Source organism: Arvicanthis niloticus, chromosome 15 (genome assembly GCF_011762505.2).
Source record: "Arvicanthis niloticus isolate mArvNil1 chromosome 15, mArvNil1.pat.X, whole genome shotgun sequence".
Classification (NCBI taxonomy): domain Eukaryota; kingdom Metazoa; phylum Chordata; class Mammalia; order Rodentia; family Muridae; genus Arvicanthis; species Arvicanthis niloticus.
Window position 1 is genome coordinate 29,924,407 of NC_047672.1, and position 18,668 is coordinate 29,943,074.

General features: G+C 38.7%; 1 protein-coding gene across 2 annotated transcripts in view; it reads right to left on the reverse strand.

Moving 5' to 3' along the window:
* Positions 1 to 18,668, reverse strand: part of Exoc4 (exocyst complex component 4) — a 711,678-nt gene that overhangs the window by 680,402 nt on the left and 12,608 nt on the right. For both annotated transcript variants that reach the window (XM_034519115.2, XM_076913572.1), the window contains exons 2-3: positions 13,118 to 13,307; positions 2,629 to 2,823 (exon numbers count right to left, since the gene is read on the reverse strand). In XM_034519115.2, coding sequence (XP_034375006.1) covers positions 2,629 to 2,823; positions 13,118 to 13,307 — 385 coding nt within the window. The remainder of the gene's footprint in view (positions 1 to 2,628; positions 2,824 to 13,117; positions 13,308 to 18,668) is intronic.

The following is an 18,668-nucleotide window of genomic DNA, read 5'->3' on the forward strand; positions in this document are numbered from 1 at the left end:
ATATATGTAAAACTGTCAGTAATATATTTCTAAGCATTATCAAAAGACATAACTGAATAAGTAAGCATTGTGTTCACTAATATAAAGACAACATTGCTAATATACAAACTCCCTTAAAGTCAAGGAAATTCTTTTCATCTTTTTGTGTAAGTTGACAAACTGATACTAAACTTTCCATAGAAGAAGAGAGGGTCAAGAAGAGTATAAGTAATGTTTAATAAAATGACAGACCATTTGACAAAAAGGCACAAACAAGACCAATTGAACAAAATAAAAACCTGGAGATGCATACACATGTGAAAATTTGGAATGTGACATATAGCATTATAAATAAGAAAAAAAATTCAATAAATACTGCCAACTGGCTACACGGAGCAAAAATATAATTAGATCCCTGACTCAAAACATAAATAAAAATGGACTTTTGGTGGGTTAAAGAAAAAAGTGAAATTATATACCTTAAGTAAGGTTGAGGTACTTTTTTCATTAAAAATGTCACAATAGAAGATAGTAAAAAGATAAACATGAACAAAGTAAAAAGAGAAACAACAACTTAAAAACAATACTTATAACCCATGTAGCAGACAAAGGATTGGTATCCAGAATACAAAAACAACTATGACTAGGGAGAAAGGACCAATGTATGTTACACACTGGCCTTGTCTGAGAGTGGACTGCTTGGCTCCTCCCATCACCCCAAACACAAAGATTTTAGTTAGAATGGATAATCAATATAATGAACTGCTTCAAAAAAGTCTTAGACTTTTATTATTTAGTAAATAAGAGAATAATTTATTCCCTTCTGCAAAAGTGGACAACATGAAGTGAGTAACCTCCTCTGCCACGTGTACCCAACATTGTTTAATGGCTTGTCCAAGCAACCATGAACTGAAACCTCTTAAAACTACAAATAAACCTGCTCCTTCTCATGAGCTGATTTATCACAGGTGTTTGTTACACCAAGGAAAAATACTGCAATTTAATTTCTATAACTTACAACCAAGAATTTGATGAAGTTATTTAATTAAGTCCTGAACAAAAATTAGTCAGCAAAAGGGCAATACTCATTTTTGAAAAGCCTTAAAATAAATAAATTAGCATGTAAGTAATAGGGCCATAAAATAACAATCTGAAATCCTAAAATGAACATAATTAACATAAATAAATCCTAACAACCCATTTTAGTACATGTCATTTAATTAAAAGCAGACACACACCAAAACAGTGAATCAGTAAATCAAACTATATATGTGTCCAACAAACATATATGTTTATCTATTCTATTTGCTAAATCTTTATTATTAGCAAAATTATGCATAAATCAACTAAAATAATTTCCCAGTCATTATGTACTAAAATACTACTCTGACAAGATGCTAGAAACAAGATGGACCTGGCTGTTCAGGACTGTGACCCATCTGATCACAAAACTGAGGCAAGAAAACCACAAACCCAAGGCTCACCCAGGCTCCAGAATGAGTCTGAGAATACCCTTAACAAGTGCATAAGATCCTGTCTCAAAAGATTAAAATACAGAAAGTCTGAAGATACAGCTTAGTGATAGAGCAGAGTGTTTATCAATCATGTACAAGGCCCTACATTAAATGGCCAATACCAAAACCCAACAACAACAACCACACACACCCTAATTCTTTTACTACCCCAAGACCACTCCTTCTACTGTAAAAAATAATGATTCAGTTGACTTATGGGATAAAACACCAGGGCACTTCTCACACTTTGGTTACCAAATTCATTAAAACTCCTTATAGCAAACCTCCAGCAAGATTCCTCATTGAAGGGAATGAATTATTCAATTAGTGCCTCTACCAAGTCCCTTAGAGTTTTCACCAATAAAATTTGAAAACAAAACAAAACAAAAAAAAAAAAATGAGGATAAAGAACTTGCCCCCATTGTGAATAATAGAACAATTCAAGTCTAACACAGAAAGCATTTACAGACTTCTACAGAGCTGAAAGTGGGTATGAATGTGTGTAAATGGGCAAAAAAAAGAGCATAGTCCTCCAGAAAAGTGACCAGCCCTGGAAAGTCAGGACCAAGAGGGAGTGAAGTCTGGCCTGACATTCACCACAAATTGCATCCTCTAGGAAGTTTCATTGATTCCAAAGGCATCAGAACTCCATGGACTGAGGTAGTAAAAGCCAGGCCACAGAACACTGCTGTTCTACAAAGGGTCCTCTAAGATTAGTATTAAAGAAGTCATTTTCTTTCTTATCAGGTGAAAAGAACAAAGAAAAGCTATAATCCAAAACTGACATCCAAACCTGTGTGGAACACATAACTTTACAAATCTCCATGTCTGTGTCACATAGATTTCGTCCACTACAATGAGATTGGTGACCTTCCTCTAAAGCTAAAATGAATCTCTCATTACCATTTCAACATGATTTCAGTACTGACTTCTCTCCACTACATTCCTTGCCTTGGTTCAGAGGGCAGAAGATATATAAATAATAACCAGCTAACATTCCAACCACTACAGGAAGAGAACAAGCTAGGTTCCCTGCAAGGCTTGCAGATTCCAAGGGTCATTTATGCCGTGTTACGTACAGAGAGAAGAGCAGTTGCACACCGTGCAGGGTGAGCCTCTGCACAGGCTGCCTTACCAGCATGTCAGTGGCGCTGAGGTAGTGCTTGTTGGCCATGCACTGCTCCAGCTTTTGAGGCACTTGCTTGATGTTCTCAATTTCATCCAGGAGGTTCAGGACATGCTTATGCTCAATGCCTTCGATCCAGAGCTTACGAAGTTCATCCCGTTTGCAATGCAGCAGCATCTTGCAGGAAAGCAGATTCTCTTTTACCTACAATAAAACGTATTTGCTCTTCAGGAGGCTCAAAGTCTTGCCGGACCTGGTTAATATTCCGCACTGGCCCTGTTGTGTGTAACAGTTCCTAATTGCCTCCCGCTTATTCCCCTTGGCTGGTCCCCTTGCAAAAGCCTAATTCTGATTTTGGACTGAGTCACTTAGGTGCTTCACTACGTCTCTTTGTTTCTATTTTTTCTCCCATGAAATGAGAAAACTATTTCTAGCTTATCTTTGGGTGAATCTAGAAATAAGTCAATGGATATCAGGCACTCTGAAAATCCGAAGCACCATATAAACGTGAATGATCAATATAAAAGCCTAGTGCTGATATCCTTTCCCCAACTCCCCTTGCAGCTGAGGCCACTCAGCCCACACTTACAGCTCTACAACTCCAGCCAAAGTTGACAGCTAGGATCTCAATGCTCACCCCAAATGACCAGAATAAAACTAGGCCCAACAGTGAAAAAGAAATAAATAGATAATCTTAAAGGGACATGATGGATTTTTTTTTTTTTTTTTGCCTCCCATTTTAAGCATCAGTTAGTAAGTTTAATATTAAATAGACAATCTCCAGCATTCTGTACACCTGTGCATTCTAACTGCTTCATGGGTAAAATGTGATGAAATAAAGGTAGAGAAGTTCGGGAATAAAGGGGATTGGGGGACAGACAGCAATCACATTCACATCGTAAAGTAATTTTCTACCCTTAAATTGTCAATGTTTAAAACATGGAAAAGGAATTTTTTAAAAATGATAAGTTCTCATGTAGCTCAGGCTGGCTCAAATTCACTGGCCTTGAACTTGTGATAGTACTACCTGTTTTTCCAAAGCCCTAGGATTCAAGCCTATGCTGCTACATTTGAGTTTTTGTTGGGGGAGAAGGGGATTTTTAAATTCATTATCATCAAAATTCACATAACTCATTCAAACACTGTTGACAATCCTGGCATATGCTTCTATTTAGTTTGTCTCTATTTCCCCTAAGGTGACTGCAACTCCAGTGTAACGTTGGTACATTCTGACAACCATGTACACCTATATAATCCAAACTATCAACAGTATGAAGCATGCCCATCACCCTAGAGTCTGTGTGTCTGTTCTTCTGAAAACCTGTATTCTTCTTCAATGAAAATATTTTGAGAGTAAACATACTAATAACACTGTGCTTCTGATAACTATAAAATGAAATTTCAGTATTTATCTAACGAGCATGAAAAATGTGAAGAAGACTTCTAAGGCTGGAAAGTCTCTTGGGAATACAACTATTCTATTTTTATAATTTCATAATATCTAAATCAATTTTCTATAGAACTCTCATGTAAAGAAAGTGGTCATGAATAAGAACTTGTGATGTTCTTTGAGAAGCAGGTAGTATGACTCCATGGAGGGGTTAAAGAAAATCTGACAAAGACAGTTCTAGCCTTCCTCATTGCTCCTTGCAATTCCACCATGGTAAAAGCAAAGAGCGTCTATAGATACTGACATCAAGAAAGAAAGAACAGAGGAGGAAGAGTGAACAGAAGACAACAGTACAATCCTAGAAGCCAGCCAGCCAGATAGATGGTGGATGGTGGAAGTTAGCAGATCAGGAGGGCTGAGGGCCTCAGCCTGCAGTGGGTTTAGCTGCACTGAAGGGCAGCAGCAGAACATGAAAAGCATAAATGAAGAATTCAGACTCCCACAGGGATAGCTTGCAGACCAGCATCCCATCCAGCAACATGGGCAGGAGTCCTTCTACCAGCACTAGCCAAAGCTGGGCAATTAGAAAGGAGGCATCAAGTAAGGATGACAACAGAATAAGAAGAAGCTGTGTCAGGGGAACCAAGAATTCCATGGCAGTCTGGCCTTCCTTGAGAATCTAAGAGAAAGAAGAAAGGGACTAACACAGGAATGAGACAGGGACAGGAAAGGGGATTAAAAAAAAAGAAGAAGAAAAGAAAATGAGAGGGATAGAGCAACAGAGACAGAGAGCAAAGACAGTGAATGAAAATCTAAAAGCTTTTGAAAGAAAACAGCAGGGCCTACACAAAAGTTGGTGAGTTAGACCCCAACTAAAGCTTCTAAGACAAAAGAATATTATTTCTTCACACTTCTGTGAGTGAATTATTTCCCAGAAAAGCTATCAACTAAGTATGAAGAAAAAGACATTTTCAGCCACGTAAGTGCTCATGAAGTAAACACTACATGAACAGAATCAGCAAACGCCTGAGAAATGCTGTTCCAGCAATACAAGAACACAGGTGACATGTGTAAAGCTGGGATTCCTACACAGAAGAAGGCTACAGGGCTGTCCTCATCACCCCTGGGAGAACAGTGGCAGCAAGAACTGCACAAGAGACAAGACCATCAATGGCTCAGATGTAAATATTTACATAATTACAATAAGATGGCACAAGATAGCTTAACCAAAACAAAAATAACTACCATTTTAAAAAGAGGAAGGAGAAATATGTGGTGGTCAGGAGAGAGAAAGACAAAATCGCTCTCCCTATATAGCAGAAAGTCGACATACAGTTTCCAAAACAGGAAACTCAAGAATAGTATAAGCACAAAATCAGACATGGAAATGTCCAGTAGGGAAAACTCAGCAATGTAAGTTGGAGCCTTTGCATGGCTGAACTGGGGACCGGGCAAGGGTGATGTGAGGGAAGCTTGGTTTGTAATTACTATGTCTGGTTTTCTTCGACTTAAGTATCTCTCAAGGATGTTAAGAGATTCCCTTACAGTTCTTGATCTAAGTAGTTATTATTAAGCTCACTCCATTTAAAAATGATAGAATTTGATTTCTGATATTCTCTTATGACCTTAATTCTACAATTCTAGTCTTTCCCTCCATGTGTAATGGCTACCATGAAAGTAGGTAAAAATAAATTTTGTCAGAACACCCACCTAGGCTCTTGACCAAGGATGGGGGGGATAAACTTACAAAGTGTGCATAAAGCTTGGTAAATTCTTGTGTGATGGGAAAAGACATTATGGAATTTCACACTAGCACACCCATACAATCGGATCACTTCCCACTTTTGCTTACTACATAGAAACTAAAGTGAAAATAGTGAAGAATGGCAGGAAGACACACTGGCACTGGGTTGTACATAAAATGAACATCACCAAGATTATTGCCTAAACTGAACTAACAAGGTAGACACATAAGAAACTATAAGAAACTATACTACAAACTATCCTGAGTCCTTGCCTTTTTGATTAGAAAATCATGAAAAATGGGAAATGGGACCAGTCAGGGAAAAAAAAGAACATGAAAAATATGAAAATTGTATACTGAGAGAAGACAGCTGCACTAAGGGCGTGTGTAGGAGTTCCACAACAGGCTAATCCAATCCAGTGACAGAGTTTATGTCAGTAGTGTGCACAGCAGGATGTAGGTGAGAACCTATGAGAAGCAGAAGGCCACATGTAGTAGTAGTGCGCATTATGTAACCTAACCTGAGGCAGGAGGAGCCTAAGTTTGAGGCCAGCCTGAGCTACAACAGCCAAGTGTAAAGTTAGCCTGGGCCACACAGCAGGAGTGAATTCTCTGACACAACAGTAACAAATTCAAATACAAAAATACCAAATTCATTGGCCTGTACTACCAAAATACATGCATATTACTGCATGAAAAATACATCTCAATAAGATGAGGAATAAACCATTATAGAAATTAATATAAAGCCAGGATAGGAAGCAAGCCTTTAATCCCAGCATTCAGCAGGCAGATCTCTGTGAGTTCAAGGCCATCCTGGTCTACAAAGTTCTAGGACAGCCAAAGACTGCATAGAAAGAACCTGTCTTAAACAAACAAACAACAATAACTATAATAATGATGATAATAATAATAAATGAAAGAAAGAATTTTTTTAAAAAGGATATGGGGATCCTAATTAAAATAAAATAACATTATTGTAATGAACCGAGAGTTCCAGTACTGGATATTCAGACAGTTTCCAACTCACAATGTCAACTTTCACAATGACATAAAAGTGGGACATATTCAGCAGACACATTCTGGCAAATTGTGATCCTTTCCCAGGTTAGCCTTATGTTATGTGACACTCTGTAACAGTGCTGGGCAGCAGCTGCAATCTACAGCTCCCAGAGAGCCACACAATCAGGAGGGTAAACAAAGGACCTTCCACAGCATTATAGCCAAGCTGGGATGCTCAATGGACAAGACATATTAAATGTACTTTTTAGTTAGTGTCATCTTCAAATTATGACGGGAGAACTTAAATATAATCCAACCATAAATCAAGGTACATCTGTATATCTAAAGAAAATGAAATCAGTATGTCAAAGAGACATCTGCACTGCCATGTTCATACAGTGTTACAAAGACAAAATCAGATAGAATCAATGTATCAACAGACAAAGATAATAACGCATGTATGTGCAGCATTCATTCCTTAAAAATATGTATGATCCATCTTCTAAAAGGAAGGAAATCCTGACATTTGCAACAACATGCAACTGTAAGACATCATGCTGAGGGAAAGAAGCCAGGCATACAAATACCACATAAACTCACATGTGAAAATGTTTAAGTTAAGCTCAGAAGAGAATGACAGTTACCAGAGATATTACCCACAGGACACAAATTCTTAATTAGATAAGAAGAATAAATTCAAGAGATCTATTATAGAACATGCTGACTGAAGTTAATAGCGATGTGTACTTGAAAATTTGCTAAGAGATACTATAAGTTGTTTTATTACAGAGAAATAGTATCTATGTAAGGTGATGTACATATTACTTGATCTCATCATTCAATGTGTTCATATTCCCAAATACCATGGTGCATTCATAAATGTACATAATTTTTATTTGTTGATTAATAAATATAAATTGTCTTTTTAAGTGTGGATGAAAAACAGGGACTCTATCTGTCAAAAAGGTACCAAATTCACATAAACATTTATTTCTCAAATTCATGTTCTGATTTCATAAATGTGATGACAGCATTTTCACTCCGTTATGTGATGTTTAATTAATACTGAAAGGTTTTATTACCTTGTTGCTTTTATAAATCCATGGAAAGCCAAGCTTCATTCATAAATAAATCCATGGAAAGCCAAGTTGTTAAAATCATCCCATCATGCATGAAATTATGGTAACTTGACATTTGCTTCAAATCGTGTGTTCAGCTGCACCAAGAACCTCGGGGTCAATATATAAAACTGTAAGTCACTCTAATTAGAGACCAGACATAGAAAATATAAGCAGGGCTCAAGAGGCTATTGAAAAAGGAAATGTGAGACAAGACAGGTAGCAGACAGGTAACAATTTTTGTAACCCAACCTTGGGACAAACAACAAACAAAGAAAACTAACTGGGGCTTTAAAAAAAACATAAAAATCTGCCTTATCTTTTTTAAGAGGAATAGCAGGGGCTAACATATACCTGCCCAGGGATAACACAGAAAGGCCGTAATTTTCAATAATTCTGCTTAACAAAGGCAGAAAAGTGCTGAATTCAAATTGAGAAAATAAAGAGGGAAATGCCTCTGTGTGCTAACATCATAATAAAAGCACAACAGTGTACAAGCAACTTGGGACACCTGTGGGCCAGAAAGAACCCAAGATGTTCCCTGGAAGTGAGAAATGGTCACTAGAAATCAACACATCAATGTCACATAGGTTTACAAATACAAACTATTGCTCTATCCCTTTCGTGGAAGTGGAAGTAAGTTGACATGTAAGTGCTGTCATGCACATTTGCCTGTGAGAAGGGCCCAACTGAGTGTTTTCTAGAGTTTATAAAAAGTTCACAGAAAGAATAAACTTGAGAAATAGCACTCTGTTCTGTCTAAAAGCCCTGTGGAACTATAGGTCATATTTAAATTACCCCTCACATTTTTATTTCCTATAGTTCCCTTTAGATCTTTTAACTCTCCACTTACCTCATTCCAAGAGCAACACAGCTACTAGATGCAGACACAGATCAAGAAAGCCTTGAACTTTAGGGAAGAACACCTCACGGTTCTTACAACCACAATAATGCATCTAAGACTACTGGCCAGCATGTCAATTACAGCTCTTAGTGCTGGTCACTGTTTAGCCTGTCCATTTCTAGAAGAGGTTTTCTTCCTTTTCACAAATAGGTAAGAATTTTCACTAATATTTAGGCTGTAAAAAACATCTTACAAAAGCCACACTGTTCTTCTATGACATTCTTTGTATTAATTAAGGCTATTCTTCATCCTACATCTACCTTTCAAAGCATACTCTTACATAAAAGTCAAAAGTCATTTTAGGTAAATGTTAAGTAATGAATGCTGCATTCCTGAATAATGAGCCACTAGCAACATCACTTGAATAATTATTCATAGTTGTTTCTAGTTATAGGCAAGAAAAGCATGTTTTTAGCATGGGATCTAATACCAAGAAAACAGCCAATAACAGGTAAAATGTTAAGTGTTTGTATGCATACAAAGAGCCAAGTGTATGCACTACTTTGCCCACCCTTCTTCTATAATAAGCATCAGACTATTCAATATGTTTGAAAAAATCTGCACTGAATTCACCTCATTTCCTCTCATACTGTGGAGAAACATCACCAAGCACGGCATGTATGGTACAAGTCTTAAATCTGTATCAAATAACTCCCATCAAAGTCAATGCCATCATAACAGGTGCCCATACAACTGGCAGAATCCATGGATTCTGAGGCATTTCGTTTTAGACAATTTCATAGTGTATTCAACAATAATAGGATCACTCAAGAATTTCATTATGCACATTACTTGATCTGACTGGTCATAGATGACTGGTCATAGATAAAATAAAATTATTTTAATCTAGAAAAAAATTCCAAATGAACTTAGCAAATGTAAAATGTTCAAATCACTTGGGAAGAAAGTCAAATTCATCCTACATCATGTATTTATCCTAAAGGACATAAATTCTAACAATAAAACCTAAATGGACATATGGAAGCAATGTCAAAATGGGAGGTGATGCTTGAACTCGAGCACATCTTCATCTGACTTGTTCTACATTAGAACATATTCCTACACCATCAGGTACAGTATGCCTTCAAATGTTAACCATACTATAGTGTTCCTACTTTCAAAAACTTACCACTTCTAAAGGCTACAGATAATAAATAGTACACATTGCAAAACAAATACATGGGCCAAGTGTCCATTATGGTCCAGCAGACCCTAAGGTGCCAACTCCCCTGTGCCACACGTCACATGACAGCTCTTTCATGTCTCATGTCACGTTCTCACTGGACTGGTCCTCCTGCTGCCTCAGGATTATTGCACCTGCTCTCCTCCTTACTCAAAGTCCCCTTACAGACTGTCTTCCTCATCCTTTGCAGATTTTGACTTTCCCTGGCCAACTTAATTAAAAGATCAAATCCCACTGGGCAGCTGTGGTGCACACCTTTAATCCCAGCACTCAGGAGGCAAAAGCAGGTGGATCTCTCAGTCTGAGGCCAGCCTGGCCTACAAAGTGACTTCTAAGCCAGTCAGGAGTACACTAAAAAAAAAAAAAACTCTGCTTCAAACAAAAAATAAACTAAAATAAAATCCCTAGTCACTATTTTGCTTTTTTTCTTTTATTACCATGTGCTCTGTTTATTCTGATTAGACTGTAAACTAAAACTTACATTCTCTAGACAGAAATCTTTCATTCTTGTACTCCACAGCCTAGAACAACAATCTATGCATAAGGTAGACATTCAAGATAAAGAGGCCAAACAAAAGCTTGCATAATCTACTTGTTGTATTTATCTCTACATACTATCCTCATGTAAGCTCCATGCAGGTAGGGATGCATGGTGTATCGCCAGCACCTAAAACCAAACCAGGAACATAGCTGGGACTCTGGAGAGATTATGGACTCAGTCTTCTTTATATTATTTTGCTAGAGAACAGAAAGAAAATTGCACATCAGATCTGAGTACCATCAGCTTGCTATGTGGCCCTAGAATAACACAACCTGATGATAGCTGACTTTCGCCTGAGATAAGCACATACCTGTACTTGGTATAGCACCTGAAGTACAAGCAAAAAACAGAAATGACATGGGAAGATAGCTTGAGAAACATTACTGCTTCTTCACTCATTAAAAAAACCTCTTACAATACAAAATTATCAAAATATGGAATACAAACAAATTTACTTTCATTTTTCAGCATTTTTCCTTGCTTCTTAATCAAATATTAAAGTGGTTTTTTTGTTGTTGTTGTTTTGTTTCATTTTGGTTTTTTTGTGCAAAGTTTTCATTCTGCACTTCTCGTCCAAATAGAGGCACTAATTCCCAACACTGAATCAGGTGGCATTTACTTTCTTGGCAAACCAATATAATAAACGCTTCTCTTTTTTGTTGTTGTTGTTTTGTTTTCTTTTTCTCGGACCTCGGACTGTAGTATACTGAAAGTAAGAATGGTACACAGAGAAATAGAGTGTCACTTCTATAACAAATGCAGGATCCTCAAGATGAAACCCTCATTTGCAGTAACAAGACCGAGCAGATGCATTCTACTGGCAGCAATAATGCTACTGCACGGATGCTGCATGGATGCTGCACGGATGCTGCAGGCAGGGAGCAGAGCAGTAATCACTGCTGCAGCCTCCCTGGAGAGTAGGGCAAAGTCGTTCTAGCCAACCAAACTAATCAGAAACACAAATACTAAGATGTCCTCACCCCTACTGAGATTAGCCTAGGCAAAGCCAGAAGGTCAGCAGTGCTTGGCATTCATTTCCTGGTCTCTGTTAGTCAAAATGGACTAGAGTTTGTTTTAAATAAAAGCAACTCATCTACAGTTCCAGCCAGTTTCACAGATAAATACATAGGAGGAACCTACCATGTCTAAAGGCAACAAATTTCAGCACTGCTTTCAAAATTGGCCAATTATTTTTAAAATGCAGAAACTGCTTCAGAAAAGGCCAAGGTCTTACTGATTCTAGAGCTGGACTCTAAGAGGCTAAATCTCACATTCATAGTATCTGAGTATAATTTATGCACTGCTTACAGAATCATAGTAAAAGGTATGGAGGACCAAAAGAATGTAACAATGCCATAAGCACAGCTGTTCCTGAACAGGAGCAAGCCAGGGAGTCCTCTATGTCCAGATAGCAAACCCCAAACCATAGTCTGCACAGGGCATAATCTCCCAGAGGTTACTGGGGGGGGGGGGGGGGGGGCAGTTTCCCTGCGCTCCTTACCACAATACTACAGGAGAGATTTTGCCTTCTCAGTGTCTAGCATGTTGGGGTTCTGCAACAGCTCATCTTTGCTTTTTAAAAGTAAAAGACACTGCTTGAAAATTTACTAGGAAAAAAAAATGTGTCGATAAAGGCTTTGGAGTCAGGGAGTCCTTAGTTCATATTCTAAATCTGTCATGATAACAGACACAACCTGTTTTGTAATTCTTGGCTATGCGTGTGTGTGTGTGTGTGTGTGTGTGTGTGTGTCTGTGTGTGTGTCTGTGTGTGTGTCTGTGTTAGTTATGTGCATGTGTGTGTACATCTGTGCAGGTATGCATGCATGGGTATGCACAACAGATCATGACTGGCAATGTTCAATATAGGTAGCAATTACTGTTACTTATCAAAGAACAGTACAAAACAGTACTAAAAGAGAGCTCCTATAAATGCACTGCACAGAAGCTCAGGAAACAGCTCAGTGGGCAACACTTGCTGCAAAAGCATCATCACCTGAATTCAGATCCCTAGCCACATAAAAACTGGGCATGGTATCTCGTGCCAGGAACTAGGTAGTAGGAGCACATAGACAAGTAAAGCCCTGATGTTTGCAGGACAGCCAGTCTAACTGAATCAGGGAGCTTCAGATACAGTGGGATCTTGTCTCAAAAAAATAAAGTGGAAACTAATAAAGAAAGATACCCAATGCTGACCTCTGACTTCCGCACACAGACAAGGAGATACAGATACACAGACACACACATACAGATACACACACACAAACACGCATGCACACCTGCACACATACACATACCATACTCAAAAAAATAAATAAATCAATGAAATACATAGCCAAGAACTATAAAATGCGACATGATGGTACACAGCTTTTTTTTTTTTTAAGCAGTTCATCCCTTTAGCCAATTATAAAATATAAAAGCACCTAACAAAAATTCACTTTTTCCTTTAGGCACTAAAGGCAGGGTACCCAGGAAACAATAGCTATTCAAAACTCCAGAAAATGTCTTCATGAATCGCAGTGATCAAAGACCATTAGGCACTACTGTGTGGTATAGCTCCAAACTCTACCTGTAAGGGAAGGTGACCAGTGTCAGACAGGAAGAAAGGAGGCTCACCTGCTTGATTTTATTCCGGGAGTTAGTGATGCGTTCTGTGATACTCTGGTATGTGCGAATGGCTGTTGTCAATTCTGTGTAGTGTTGAACGATCAGTTCATCCAGGTCACGGTCACACTTCTCATAGGCTTCTTCAAGGCGACCTTTCTCATTTTCTCGGTCTTCAACATCATCACTGGTAGACAGAGTCCTGTTAAGGACAGGATTTGACAAGCTGTGTCAAACTTCAAAGCAACAATAAGAACAGTATACAGTCAACACACTAGCAAATTCATTCTACAAACTAAGAAATGAAGTGATGTAACAGAAAATATAAAATAACCTTCAAAGTTGATTACAAAACCACAGAAGTACATGCGCAGGCTGCCTAGCCACAGACTCCATCCTTCACCTACTCTCTTGACCCCGGAAATGATTTTAATCAGATAGCAGGTGGGCATGGATTCAGAGAAAAGCTGGGCGCTCTTGATTTGATTGAATCATGATAATTCCTACCAGTTCCACTCTTCTTACAATTCTGGCTAACAAGACCTACAGAATGTCTAGAGAAAGATGCCTTTCCGACCCCAGGACACTGACACAAAGAGCTGAGATTCTCAGACACTTATGTTATCTGTGGAAGGAAAAGGTATGGTAAATGCTTCTGCAGCTGTGTCCATGGGCAGGCATGAAAGAGCCATCCCTGAAGCTACCCTCCCTTCGTGACTTTGTGTTGAGATGATAAATATTTATTGTTTAAGTCACTTCTGGATAGCCTTCTTTCGTTATGTGGCTGAAGGGGTAAAATTTCTCACACCAAGGAACCACTTTCTAAAGTAAATGGCCTGAAATTGCACAGAGCTCCCAGCAGCCTAGGAATAAGGTCACGTTAAATTCTAAAATCTGTTACAACAGCAATAACCTAAGCTGCACTACAAGACACTGCCTGCATTCACTATTCTTCAAACAGCACCAACAGGATTGATAGGAATCAACAATAACCAGACAATGAGATAGGTACACTTATTAAAAATCTTTCAATAACTCAGTTTGATACATGGGCCACAGATCTTTGTTTCCTCCATTATCTTTCTTGGATAATTTTTTTTAATTTAGTATTATAATAAAGAAACCTTTCCCTCTTATCTGCTCACTGTGGTAATTTAGAGTTTCATTAAATTCCCTCAGATTTGTCAGCTTATACATTCAGCCTAGTTTATTTCATTTATCTTTTTTAATTTAGGGAGGGGGATATTTTAGGCTCTCAATGATGGATGCAATCAATTATAAGTCCATCATTAGAACTGCTTTCAGAGATGGTCTGTCAGCAAATCAATCACGTACCCACCTCCAGATACTTTCGAGCAAAATACTGTACAACAGTCTTCACCAAACTGTCACTCAAAGCAAGGGGTCTTAATTCATGAGCCACGCAATACATAAAACTTCTTTTTCAATTTAGAAGGGAATTCAGAAAGCCTGTCTGTGGCTTCAATGAACTTTCTAAAATGAATTCTGTAAATGTGTTAGGGATGCCAAGAGATCAAGTGTTGCATGAAATGAAACAGTCCTGGGAGCTACGAAGGGCAGTCCCAGACCAGACCCTATTTCCTCATCTGTAAACTGGTGATCCTAAGCCTGCTGATTTCCAACATTTTGGGGTAAAAAAACATACAAGTATTTAACTACCAAAGTAAATCAACTTGGTCTCAGAAGGAGAGCCAACAAATCACCTTTGATATTTGGCTCACAGCACCTTAGCATGTCTCTCTGTTGTTTTTTATGATATATAACTTTGCTCTTTAAATCTGATGTCTTCCAGTATGCTACTCTAAAGAACAATCAAGAAATGCCTTCAATTTATCAACTGTCCCATAGGTAAGAGTCTCTGAATGTTTAACTCCATCGCTTCTGCAGAGCTACACAAGCATGAGCCTGCCATTCTCACAGTGCCTTCCACATCCTCCCTCCCATCACACACTGTCATTTGTGGAAGGAAACATGCCAAACATCTCTCACACTATTTACCTTAACTAGTCAGAATTACCATTAAGGAAAATGTCAGGCCCAAAGAGGACACCTTCTCTGGCATGAGCTGTCACCACAATGCATTACCAGATCATTAGGAGTTACTTACAAAAGAGAAAGGGTTACTAAAACGAAGATTAGGAGTAAATTGAGTCCACAGGGGATCTTTTCTCCTATTTTCATTTCCAGAGAAAATATTTATGTAAGAAATATCCTGTGCCAAGTTTAACTCACACTGAGAGATCATCCCCTTCCTTTTGATATAACCTGGGATGAATGACAGTTTTGTCTTTAGTCAAACACTATTATAAAACTCACAAATTGTTACAGTACCTTTTTTAGTGAAGAGGAAGGCAGTAAGGATAATGAAAATAATAAAGACCTCCAAAATTGAGAGAGGCTTGCAGATGCCAGAACCCAGCTTTATTCGGCATTTTATCAAATGTCCACTCCTGTTGGACTGGAGCCTGTTATCTTCCAGTCCCCTTTTCACACTAGAAGCAGCTGGGCTTTGAAGAAGCTAAACAGTTTCCCCACCCATGCAGGGAGAATAACAGATCCTAGAAGGATCCAAAACCCAATCTGTTTACAGGTTTAAACAACTACAGAGTAATTAAAACCTTCCTGAATTTTAACTGCCTAGGCTGGGCTCCTTATTCCACCAGACTTACAACCCAGAGGACCTCGGGAACTGAATCTTATTTTGTTCATCTATAAAATGGAAAGAAAATATTCCTTACAGGATGGTGGTATTAAGCACAATCAAACAAGGCCTCATATACCATTATCAGCCAACAACTGTTGGCCATAATTATTAGCTGTCATTGCTACAAGAATGGTTTCGGTTTGGAGGGGTTTTTATCTTTGTTTGTATCGGTTTGTTGGTTGGTTGGTTTTGAGAAAGTTGTTTTTGGTTTTCATTTTCTAAGACAGTGTGTTGTTACGAAGCTCAAGATGGCCTACCAATCACTGTACAGCCCAGGCTGACCTCTACCATCCTCCTGCTTCTACCTTCCTCGACCTCCCAAGTGTTGGCTTTACAGACAAGCACTACCAAACTGGGCACTACAATGCAGCTTTAGCAAAAAGAAAAAAAAAAAAAAAAAAAACTTCATTCTGGTGGACAGTCTGTGCTGATGAGCCAGATGTCACATCTTTACTTGTGAAATGTTAATACTAAGCCCAGAAACATATAGATGCCCCATTGCCCTATGTCCAGCACATGGGGGAGAAAGTAAACATGAGGCCCAGAGCACAAACAGAAGCAATGCAATGGCTATTTAAGGAACACGTCTGTGATAATCCCTATGGCAGTACAATGAGTGGACAGAATCTTGACCCTTTTTCTGATACACACAAAGAACTCAGAGCAGGGAGTAATGTACACATATCACATATGCATGCAGCCTAGCCTCCTTCCTCCATACATGTAAACTCCTGTATTCCCTGCCTCACCTCCTGAGCTGAGAACTTCACCATAACTGTATGACAGCTCACCTGTAAGAAAGTGGAGTTAGCTGAAGATGAAAAGATGAACATGGACCCCACTACAGTTTTTTTCTCTCTTTTATTTTTGTTGGTTTTCTTTTCTTTTTAAGAAACACTGTTAGACCTGACAAAACAGTTTTAAAAAAAAAAAAAAAAAAAAAAAAAAAAACTAAAAGACAGAAGCAAGGAACATGATATAAAGTTGACACTCCAAAGATGCATCCAAATTACATAAGCACTCTTTAGCTTTTGCTCTGCCCCTATTTCATATAAACTGTGATTGGGATTTACAAAGTGCTGCTGAGTGAACACTGGAACACAAAACGCTAAACTAGACTGCAGTGAAGCTGGATGCAGAGACATTTCTGGATCACTAACAATTTTTCACTACGACACCTCTGGTATTTTACATGATGAATTATCTCTCTAACCATGACTAATTAATCCCCAGGAAGGAATGTGTTCACCTCACAGGCTAAAGGGTCCACCAAATGCTTCTAGCAGGAACCAGGATGGTAGATGGCTCCACTGGATTCACAAGCCACCAGCTCCCAGTGAACCCCAGACAAAAATTAAAATACAGGATAAAGAGCTGGAGACTGAAAACAGAATTTGTCAGTTTCTTTTGTTTTCTTTCTTTTCTTCCTTTTGTAACACCAGCTTCAGTCTTCCAGTTGGACAGTCAAATGTTGTGAAAGAAAACACACACTCACCATCAGCAATTCCTTCTTGGTGCAATTTTGCTCTCTTTGGATTTAATAGAATAATGGAGTTCAGATAGAAACAAGCACATGAAAGTCAATGTCATGTTTTAAAAGATCAAAGGAAACACACACAGAAGGGAAAGTGCACCTATGAAATCAGGTTACTCATCAAGACAACCCATCACTCACCAGAGCAAGAACTTCCAGCCAAAAACAGAGAAAAAAAAAAGAAAGAAAGAAAGAAAGAAAGAAAACAGCCAAACCCAAACCACTGCCAAGAATACACCAAATCCTCCTTAGAACCCTCAACAAACATGTTACACCCAGGCATTTGAAGTTTGCAGAAGGAGCTCAGTGGACAGCACTTGCCTAGCATGTGCAAGGGTCCTGGGTTCAGTTCACAGCATTGCTTTTTTTAAAAGCCACTTTTCTTTCCCCATTCCATTTACCTGTGCAAAAGTTGAACATATTCACCAGGTATAGTGACACAAAACTTTAATCCCAACAGAGGGATTAAAGACAAAGACATGTGGCTCTTTGTGTGGGAGTTCAAGGACAGCCTAGTCTACATAGAGAGATCCTGTCCCAAAAAAAAGAGGCACATACAAGTTTATAAACTAAGCTAGGTATGGTAATCTCACCACTTAGGGAGGTAGAAGCAGGAGGATCAGGAGTTGAAGCCAGCCTTAGCTACAAAGTGGTCAACCTGGGCTATATGAGACTGTCTCAAAAACAAAGCAAGCAAAATCAAACAGTTGTTCTCAAAAGTAAAACTGCAGACTCAAATAGGGCTTTGCAGTGGGGCAAGGCAGCATCACCCTACAATCCTACACGCTTAGAGGGTAAAACGAGAGGATCACAATTTTGGGGTCAGCCTGGGCTACACAGTGAGGCTCTATCTTGGAAAAAGAAAACCTTAGTAAGCAGAAACAAACAGAATTCTGCAACACTGGTGAGTTCCTCGACCTGCCTACATGTTTTTCCTTGTAAAACAGGCAAGAGAATGGAACTCCTGCCTCTCTGGGATGTTTTAAAGACAAGAAGTGTGGGGAGCCAGTGTGTATAAAGTGCTTACTCACATTACAGAAGCAAAATCAATCATCTATGACTCCCAATACTATCAGGCCAAAGCCCCTTAAGCCTCCTACCCAGTTCCTATGAATCTGTTATGAATTTGGATCAGACCTTTTCTCTGCATTCTCACAGTGGCTGGCACACTTGATGTTTAGTAAAAGCTACATAGTGAGCAATAGCAAGATGCAGCATGTAAAAGGTCATGCAGGCCAGCTCCCTGACTGAGACAAGGACAGTGGGAGGGCCTCACTGGAAGCCATACATGCTTAATAATCCCT